The following is a 10874-nucleotide window of genomic DNA, read 5'->3' as shown; positions in this document are numbered from 1 at the left end:
CAATAAAAAAATTATTCATTCGGTCAAAAAGCTTAAAAATGTAATGCGTAAGTTTTTATTATAGCTAAAATATTAACTATACATAGGCACCATGGTTATGTTTTATAAGCATTTAAAGTTCAAATTTCGTCATAACCACAGTTAATTTGTAGTTCAAAATTTATAAAATATTAAATGTGTATAGCTAAGGCTAAACAATTTAATACAAGGTCTTTCATACTAGTAATTCATACTTTTACCTAAAAATTACAGATGATTTACGAAAATTGGTATGCAAATACATTGTTTTTTCAAAAATTAATTCATTCTGGTAAGACATATATGAAATTTACGTTTTGCTTACTATAGTTGAGAGTTGAAACTTGATAAATATTTTTGAAAAAGTAATAATAATATGGGCAATGGGGGGGCTTCAGCCCGTTAGCCCCTCCCCCCTGCGGACGCCACTGTATAGGTATTAAAATATATAAGGCACATGGTACTCGCGTTTGGTTATCGCGATTGCCAATAACTTTTTGGGTATCGCGAATCGCGATTACGTATATTTATATTTTATACAATTATTATAGGCTACCTTATTAATTATCTATTATGCGTAAGCCTTTCCGTAGTCTGTAGAAATAGAAATTTTTGTTAGTTGTTACATTCACAATTCACTTCACTTCCAAATGTGTACTCTCTAGCAAAGACAGAGTAAAAAAATGCAAATCTCGGATTTGCAAACAAACGAGAAATATGACATGAAAAAAGGGTACTTTTTCAAAAAACCTAGTGCGGCACACTGTCTGATCACAAAGCAAAATCAAAATTGTATTTTAGAAATAAATTTTTTTGGAAATGTAACATTAAATCCTGCTAAAAAAGGTTAACATTCATGTTTGGAATTACTATTTGATTGTTGGCAGCTGTATTTATTTTGCGTGTTCATTGCGCATTATGTAATGTTGTGCAAAGGAACTGACATCTGTAAAGTAAAATGATGCCAACAAGATTACAAGAACTTAATATTTAGTTTAATACTTAGGTTTTCTAAGATTCTATAGCCTCTGTAGACTGTAACTATTCAATCCTATATACGCCTTACGCCCGGCATGGATAACCGAATTGCGATACCCGAAAATCGTAGGGTAATCGCGATAACCAAAAAGTACCATACCATAATACCTATATCACAATTATTATTTCCTATACATAAGTACAATGTACATATCATCATGTACAATTAAAAATAATTTAGGTGCCACGTCGTAGTGTGTTTGAGGTGACAAAAACGAGATTATTGGTCCCCTTGACTCCAGAACCTGCACGGCTGAAACATCAATGTATTCATGAAAATACAGTTACAGTTAGCTATATGCCATCTAAAAAAGACGTCGCTGTGCAAACAGATCCACTGGCACTATTCCAGCAACAGCCGGCCGAGATGAGTTCCACGGATGGTCAACCGCTTTCGAGTGCGACACATCATCCAAAGAATATGTTTTTGAATAATTAATCAAATTTAACCGGTTTTCTTATTTTTAGGAAAAACACTGAATAATGATGATACATTTAAAGACATTAATGTTAAGAAATTCGATAAATTTCTAAGAAAAAATATGAAAAAAACGGTTCTGTATATAGATAATTTGTCGGCCAGAAGAATTATAGCTGCTCCGTCTACCCTCGATTATTGGAGGTACCTCATGTACTTCTCTACGTTCTCGATTGGAGTCATCACTACTTATATGTTGAACTACGGTTGGTACCATCTACAAAGGATAAAATTACCTCACATTTATTAAAATAAATATTCACACAAACACAAGGTTCATTGATTTATTCAGTTTTTTACTGGTTTCATTCGATTGAATCCGCACTTTATTGACAATAGCAGGGACCTTCAAGGAGACCCCTAGATGATGATTGATTGTTGATGGCTCTCAACTAAAATTAATTGAAAGATAATCATTTAAAATGTAATTGTAAATATAATTTTTCATGTCAGTGAAGTATGATAATTTATTACTAGGACATTAAGACATTAATGCCGGGTTGCATGAACAATCACTTAACATAATAATGAAACCAATCAATAGTGAGCTAAAGATCTCAATATATAAATATTTTATTATTATTAAAAGTTATTTAGTTCTAGTAAATTCAATTTTTTTTTAATTAAAAGTGTAAATGAATTTACTAAAATTTAAGGACTGTAATTAATTTACTAGCAAACCAAAATTTATAATTTGACAATCAACATTTTTAGGAAAAAAAAAGTTCTACAAAAATCAGTAAAAAGTATAAAAATGAAGTCACAATTTGAAAAAATAAACTAAAATTTGGTATTGTTACAACTGAGTGTTTAAACATTTTTAAATTGTGATAAAAATATTATCAGTTAAAAACCTAGAAACATGTATTATTTTGTCTTTTTTAAACGCTATATTATAGATCCATACAACCATAAGATACACTCTGTATAATATATGATTCGTATTATTTAGAAAAAACCAACATTTTCATATTTTATCATCATTATTTTATATTAAATTAAATTTGTGGAAACGACTTTAACATTTATAAATAAATAATGATCTTTTTGTATATTTATACAACAGCTGAACTTCTTCTTTACGTAGATCTAGTAGTTTTTGAAATGTGTCAATCTGTAACATAAAAAAAAAAAAAAAAAAAACATTGTCTGTTAGTGTGTCCTAAATAAATTCAATTCTAGTTATTTATTTTTAAAAAATGTATAAGTGAAACATAAATATTATATTATAATTAAGACAGATCATAAAAATATCAACATTTAAAAGTTAGAGGCTTAAATATACAATGCGATCACCAATATTGACTATACATTTTATAATAGAAAGGCAATCTATAATATAGTATGTATATATTTTGGTAGAATTTCGAATGGGGAACCCGTAGGTTTCTGCTATGCCCCGGGATGGGGGATGGCGGCATTTGTTCTCCGGACACCGTGACTTGCCCAGAGAAAAATGCCGCCCAGTGGCCGAGAAACGAAACCGCGACCGGCAGCGCCGCAGCCGACGCGTTAGACCGCTCGGCCACCTCGTTCCACTTAATCTTTTATGTTAATAATTATATTATAGCTGTAATAATATATTATATGATGTTGGTCATAATGATTTTTCCATTGTAATATTGGATACTTTAATTAAGAGTATTTTCTCTATAGAATTTATACTCAATGATAATATATCATGTATAAACTACAAAATACAAAAATATTATTTATCAAGTTAATAATTGAAAAAAAAGTAATTAAAGAAAAGCAAGATAAATAAAAATAAAGCTCAAATAATATTTTTAATGGTTGTAATTACCTATACAGTAGAGCTTCAGATTTATTATTGGATAAACCAAGGTATCCACCATTGGGTGAGAAATCTATACAATTAACTTTCCCAACATTATCAGATGTTGTAGGGAAATTAGAAAACACAGTTTTAGATGGTACATGCAACTGAAAAAAAGTAATAATACATAATTATATTTTAGAAAATTAAATAACTAAATAATACAAAATAATAATATAAAGAAAATGTTAATATTACCAATTTAATTGCATCATTCTTTTGATTAGAAACCATAGCTAAAATATCAGAACTTTTGTTGAAGCTTAATTTTGAAACAGTGGTCAGCAAGTTTAAAATGGTTTTATCTGGCTTTGGATTTACATCGCAAGGTAATTTATATAAATTTACAACACCTGATGACGAGCCAGCTGCCAAATACTGATTGTCTCCTGATAGGGCTAAACTAGTGCCTTGAAGACAACCGTCATCCATAAATTTCTTTATACACGTCCGACTGTTCATATCCCATTCATAAATTTCTCCATTTTCTATAAAAGGATAAATATTTTTTAATATTGACATCATTTTGGACAGTAAGCTAGATGTATATCTTATTTTTATTTAAAGTACTTGTGAAAAAGCTGTCAAGAGCATTATATTGATTTGAACCGTGCTAAAAATGTATTACAAAATAAAATATCCTATAATTACTTTAAAATAAAAATTTTAAATAACAATAGTATAAAAATTAAAAGTATTTATGCTTTGGTATGGATTAGCATGCTTATAATCTACTGTACATTCTTAGTATCCATACTCTGATCATGCTGTATTAACTGTTCAAGTAACAAACTTAAAAACATAAATTTATATACCTCCAAAGGAATACATTCTCTTGCCATCATTGGTAAAAGTTAGGGAATTTGCAGCACCATTCATTTTTAATGTAGTTATCCATTCTTTGCTCTTAGCAGTAAATAAATGAATCTCGCCATACTTTCCACAAGAAGCTATTAACTTTCCATCAGGTGACATGCAAAAGTTCTATCAAAATTTAAATTAGTAAGAAATCAAAAGTTTTGGGTAAAAGAAAACTACTAAAAACTAATAACAACTAACATCCATTCTAGTCTGTCCAATATTGTGATGAACAGGAACAAACATTGACCTTCCTTCCATTAAATCATAGCAGTAAAAATTTCTTTGTGTCCTAGATCCAGCAACAAACTGTTTTCCATCAACAGTAAAATGTGCACAGTCGATAGCAAATTTTTGAAATTTAATAGATTGTAGTTTATCATTTTTAAATCCATCAACCTGTAAATAATAGTTTAAAATATTTATAATTTAATAATAGAAATATATTCTGATAAGTAATGAAATAGGTTTTGTTACAGTTTCAATATTAGCATTTTTGTAATGCTACATAAATTATTACTGTTATAGAAGTACAAAAATATTACTGCTATAGCAGAAATATAAAAGTGATTTTCTGAGGCAAATATTTGAATAATATTAAAAAGTAAAGTGACCACAAACGTGTTAAAGATTTAAGTTTAAAGCTCGGTTTAAAATCATACCTGTACAATTGAAGCTCTTCCTGAGATACCAGCAATTAATGCTAAACTGGATGTTGGATGAAATTCAACTGATTTAACAATTTTTCCACAAGATGACGTTGACAAATTTAAATTGTGTAATTTTTTTATACCAATCAAACCTTTAGCCAAATTTACTCCTTTTTTTGTACGAGCTAAATTACCACTGTACTGAAATAATTTTAAATTATATTAATTTGTAATTAAGTACTTATTGGTTATATACTTATATCATATACATATTTACTTTAAGCAAATCCAAATCTTCATCTTCATCATCTAGCAATACTTTTTTTGATTGATCTGTACTGATCTCAGCCCATTTTGGTTTACCAACAATTCCAACATATTTTTGTTTCAAAAGTTTTCTCTGTTCTTTGCTAAATAATAAAAAATAAAATAATATAATTTAAAATTGTCTATAATAATAAAAAAGTTTAACTCACTTGGATTTTTTGTCATCCTCATCTCGCCATGCTCGTTTAAAATTCTTTTTACCATTCATGTTTTTTTCTAGACAATCACTGGTAATCAAAAAAAATTAAAAACATGGGTTATTTTTAAAGAAGTTTTAAGTAAGTAGATAGCACAAACATTGTAATAACTAAAGATAGTGGAGATATAATATAAGGTATAAATCAAAATTTTTTTTTAAAACATTTCTTTTATATTGTTTGTTTATAATGATTGAACTAAGTTACTTAAATTAAACAATACTTACACAGTTTCAGATTTATTCATAGTTTTGGCCTTTGAGTGACCAATTTATGTTCTATGGTAGCACGGAATAGAGATCAACAAAGGTATTATTTAAACGTAAAATGTAATATCGTCGAGTTCACGATTCACGAATGCCATGTGCAGTGCCCCTGTTTAGTGATAAGTGATAGACGATAGTGTCTTCCCGATTCCGCTCAGTTATCTGTGGCCCAGTATCTATGGTTCAAATGTTAGACTGTGGTTCCTACCACAGATATATTTTGAGGAGATTCTGGAGCGGCAAACGTTTTGTTCTATGGTTTTGCAGAACGAACGCCAACGTTTGAAACGTTGAAAACGTAGAAATTCACGAGCGTTTGGTTGAGTGCGGTATTTTAATTAACCGTGGTCGTGGTGACATAAAAAAATAATAAAAAAAAATTAATCGTGATAAGTCGTGAATTGTGATAACGATAACGGCAATAGACACAGATATATATATATGTTTAATATATATATCTGTGGCAATAGTATAAACCACGGATATAGATACTAGTATCCGTGGTATAAACCATAAATGTATAAATGTATAAACAAAAACAATCACGGTTCTGGTTACTAGAACGAAACAGACCAAACGCTGGAACATGGCATTTGCAATGTTTGCAAACGTTTACAGCTTCGTTTAGGAACCGGACGTTCCGAATTTCTCCGTTATCAAACGTTTGCAACGTTTGCCGCTCCTGAATTTCCTCATAATAACATAGAACCACGATCACGGTTTAAGATAGTACTATCGTGACCACGATTTAAGGTATATCTTAAATCGTGATTTTACGTTTATCACGTTTTCTGTAATCACCTATCTGTTAATACTTACCACGATTAAAGATAGAAACTGGTAACCATAGACATATATAAACAATTTATATATGTCTATGCTGGTAACTGATCAGTGGTCCGATCACAGAATAGAATTTGATCGTCGTCAATTAGCAGGAACGCAGGATCAATAAAATTGCTCAATCTGCCATGACCGGGAAGCCCAAAGACCAATACGAATACGAAACCGAAAATACCATCCAACCAACTTTGACGGATCGCCTGAACAAATATCTGTTGTGCGTCTATTTGGATCGTTTAAACGGAGAGGACAGCGGCTGTCATAGTGGTGGTCGGCAATTTGTTAGTGAAGACGACACGGCCGACGCTAATACTGAAGAAGCATATTTTACTGATTGACAACGCCGTTTAAATTGCTTTTCGGCGGATGCCATTGCTGATTTTTTTCCAGATCGGCGATGGACATTTTTGAAGATAATGAATTCGAAAATTTGGTCGAAGATCATCATCTCGATGAAGATGTGAATAAATACCTAGAACCGCAAGACAACGACGATCAAAATGAGGAAAAAAGAATTGTTCCAGTGAAGATCCGTGTAAGAAATCCACAACCTAAATTGAATCCCGAAAGGTAATCATAATTATATTGTAGGTAGATAATGTAGTAAAGTAACCTAGTTAGGCGCCTCTACCTATGAACAAAACCGTTCAAGTGATTTTTCAAAGTTTAATTTTTAGGAACTTTTCTGTTTTACGAGACACCTCTTTTTTGAAGGGTGGGAGGGTGCCAGTACAAAACTATAGTTCATGTTGACACTCGCTTGCTGTGCTGCGCTCAAAAGAAAAAAACGAAAAAATCCATTGACTTGCTATGCAATACCGCCTCAAGTTGGTCACAGGGGAACCGCTGTATATCCATTCTCATCATTTTGAATTTTCCCTACTCTTTATGTACTAACTTTGAAGTGTCGAAACCTCGAAACTATGCTCGAGCTCCAAATTCTGACTTCACCATCGTTTTTCAGTATACTTAAAGACATAAGTTTTTAAGAGAAAAATTTCAACAAAAAAAAAACGTGTCCCGTAAAGTAGAAGTATATCAATTTTATTTCACCAATTACCAATGTCTATGTCTAATATAGTTGGTTAATAGCTTGTAGGTAGTAATAATAAATTCAAAAGTTAGCTACCAGTGAATTTTTCCTCTTGTACATACCAACTATTAAAAAAACAAATTTTAAATTATAGATAAATCATTAAACTTAAATAAGATTTCAAATTATTCTTAATTTTAGTTAGGCAATAATATAGTGTTTATTTTTCTAACTATACTCTGTCCATGAGAAGGCAGCTTAAAAACTGGGCAGCTAAGCATATCCCTTGCCGCATTATCATGTGTACCTATACTCATGTCCCTACAAAATTTGAAACTCCCAATATGTGATGGTCCAGATATGATACTCAGAAAATGGTTTTTACTCTAGTTTTTTTTGTCCAAATTTTTGTTTGAAAAATGTCTCATTGTAGCCTAATTTTGTTTATTATTTATTGATTCTAGGTTGCGAGGTACTCGTGGGTTATCTGTACTTCCAACATGGTTTGAGAACATTCAGTTGAAAGGTAAAGGTCATGAATCTGAAGATCTCAATGCTGTCATAAACCGTCTAGAACAATGGACTCATAGATTATTTCCTAGATATACATTTGATGACTGTATTGATAAGTTAGAGAAATTAGGGAAAAAGAATGAAATTAAGGTAATGTTGAAACGAATAAGGATGGATATGGATATCAATAATTGCGTAACACAAGTTGAGGATGATGTGGTTGAACCATCACCCTCTCAGATTGATATATTTGATCAGATTGCTAACACTGTAGATATATTCCCAGTAACATCTACACCAAGTGTCAGTAACACTGGATTAACTGAAGAACAAAGACAAAGAATGATGCGAAACCGAATGTTGGCTGAAGAAAGGCGGCAAGCTAAGATAAGAGCTCGTCAAGAAGAAGAAGTAACATTTACTGAAAAATTTAGTAGCATGTAATGCTTCTTTCAATGCAAATCCTGTATCTTTTGATTCTTTGTAATATTATTAATAATTTACATTTGTCAACAGATTTATGTTCCATAAATCTAAGAAAAATTAATTTTTTTAATTAATTATTAAGAAATTATTTGAAATATTCAATCAGAAGAAAATAATTTTTTTAATTGCGACCATTGATATGTGAAATATTGAAGAATCAAATTAATGATATAAATATTATAAACTATAAAGTAAAGTTTTTGTATTTATGTACTCTAAATTGCCATTGATTAAATATACAATATTTATATATTGTGAAATGTATATCATTGTTATTACTTATTACCTACTTACCTTGTAAGATAAAATAACGTAATGTACCTACTTATATAGTTACATCCCTATAATATTTTTTATTTATTTAGTGTAGTTTTTAGATTTTTTTAGTTGACAAAAACTAAAAATATGCATGTAGAAATATTTTATTGAAAAAAAATATTTTATGAGTGCACTACACTTGCGTTCTGTCTTACAAATGTATAATGTAGCAAATTGCACTCTCAGCAGATCACGTTTAGCTCTGTTGGTTTAAAAATTAGAATGAATCGACCTCTTATTAAACTTTGAGGTAAGATTAAAAATGCAGAAACAATTATTAATTTTAAAATACTCATAGCTTGCTTTTAAAATTAAAATATAAAACAATCCTATGAGGTTCACTAAATAGTATTCTGACTTCTAAATTTTATAAGAAGTGAATTTACTCTAATTTTAGAAATTATTATGGTTATAATTATTATTATAAATGTAAAATTTGCTATTGGGGAAGCAGATTAACAAAACGTGCTCTGGTGGAAACAATTTGTACTTTCCATTCGTGATGTTTAGATATAGTTTTATATTGGTTATTTTACTTTTTATAATAAATTAATTTTGTTAATGAAACTTTATAGCTAACTGTATACGTTGTTAAGTACAATTTCTATTAATATTATCAAATAGATTCAAATTTCAAATACACTTCACTTAAAGCGAAATGTCGGGAAAATACAAAGAATCTCACGTAGGGGGAAGTGGGGAACTCGCCTAACCTTCAGTATGATAGGCATCGACAGCGCTCCCAGTGTTAATCTGTCTTATAACACTTTTATAATAGGTATTTTTACTGTAAACTATTTTAATAAGCCGCATTACTTGAATTACAAAATCATGTTTTTATGCCATATTTTGTTCACTAGGATGCCCTCCCTCTTCGTATCCGAATTTTATATAAATAAAAACTATACTTTTGTTCTTCAAGTACCTAATACGGCTTATTGAAGAGGTTTTCAGTAAAAATACCTATTATAAAAATTGTAGATTGGAAGTTTTTTAACAATCGTAAGATATCTGATTTTTGATATCGTATTCCAATCGTCCAATATCACATGGTAAAATAACAATTTTGTTTTTACTTTTTATCGATTAATTATTTAACTAATTAATAAAAATATAAAAAATCGGGCTACTTATGATTGTTAAAAAAGTTCTTCTCTACAACTTTTATTATAGGTATTTTTACTTTACAATATATAGCCCCATATAATAGGGGAGGTAAATATACAAATAATAATTATTTAATACAAATTATTTATAAAAAGGTGGGTAAGTGGATGTCGCTCTGCTGTACAGTAGGTTACAAGTGCGTCACTGTATAATGGATAATATCATTGTATAAGAAAAACGATTCTGAGCGGAGACGGTATGTCAGTCTAGGTATAAGAAATATTATATACTTATCCAGTGGCGTGGCGAACTAAAAATTTTCCAGAGGCCAGTTACAAATATCCCAAGTAGTTATGCATAATAATGTATTAATGTAATATAACAAGTTATATTTCAGATCGTTATTGACTACCTATTGAGAATATCATATTAAATTTACTAGGGGACCCACTGGCTACCACCCACCCCTCTATTTAAGAAAAATTTCAGATGCCGAGGCCTCTCAAATTACCGTTCGCCACGCCACTGTACTTATCTATGGTATTAAAAAAAAAAAATTGACCTGAAGTAGGTACCTATAATAAATTCCAAATTAATCATATCACAATATCCATTAGGTAATAAACCGAGGTACTATCATAGATATATAATAGTATACTTTAGAAGTTCCAAGTACCCACGAATAATATTATACAATCACAACAAAACAACTAAGATAGTTAATCCAGGTTTTTTAATATGTAATTTCGTCCAAATTTGAGCTTAAAATGACTATAAAAATGAAATGTGATCATGTATTTTTTAGATTTTTTGGTAACAGAATTAACTACTTACGTGGAATCTTGTTTTAAATTTTCAATCCTTAGATATAAAAGTTGAACATTTTATAGATTTTTAACTACGAA

At 30.0% G+C, this 10874-nt stretch overlaps 3 protein-coding genes across 3 annotated transcripts in view; 2 read left to right on the top strand and 1 right to left on the bottom strand.

The window, feature by feature from the left end:
• The window catches only part of LOC103310326, a 2756-nt gene extending 650 nt beyond the window's left edge, over positions 1-2106 (top strand). The window contains exons 2-3 of the mRNA XM_008188246.3: positions 1238-1454; positions 1525-2106. Of these exons, the coding sequence (XP_008186468.1) occupies positions 1238-1454; positions 1525-1784 (477 nt within the window). The 3' untranslated portion in view covers positions 1785-2106. The remainder of the gene's footprint in view (positions 1-1237; positions 1455-1524) is intronic.
• Positions 2107-2498: 392 nt separating this feature from the next.
• On the bottom strand, positions 2499-5969 carry LOC100169378 (U3 small nucleolar RNA-associated protein 18 homolog). The gene is made up of 9 exons (XM_001947143.5): positions 5631-5969; positions 5356-5433; positions 5157-5289; positions 4892-5080; positions 4431-4628; positions 4187-4355; positions 3570-3859; positions 3339-3478; positions 2499-2648 (listed from the first exon to the last, which is right to left on the bottom strand). The coding sequence occupies exons 1-9, from the start codon at positions 5648-5650 to the stop codon at positions 2624-2626; spliced, it is 1242 nt and encodes a 413-aa protein (XP_001947178.1). The 5' UTR covers positions 5651-5969; the 3' UTR covers positions 2499-2623.
• A 526-nt stretch (positions 5970-6495) lies between these two features.
• On the top strand, positions 6496-8806 carry Tipin (TIMELESS-interacting protein). The gene is given in 2 exon segments (NM_001162268.2): positions 6496-7082; positions 8010-8806. Coding segments are annotated over 2 exon segments (666 nt in total). The 5' UTR covers positions 6496-6909; the 3' UTR covers positions 8503-8806.
• The last annotated feature ends 2068 nt before the right edge of the window (positions 8807-10874 follow it).

The sequence above is a fragment of the Acyrthosiphon pisum genome, chromosome A1, assembly GCF_005508785.2.
Source record: "Acyrthosiphon pisum isolate AL4f chromosome A1, pea_aphid_22Mar2018_4r6ur, whole genome shotgun sequence".
NCBI lineage: Eukaryota > Metazoa > Arthropoda > Insecta > Hemiptera > Aphididae > Acyrthosiphon > Acyrthosiphon pisum.
This window is presented reverse-complemented; position numbering and strand designations above follow the sequence as displayed.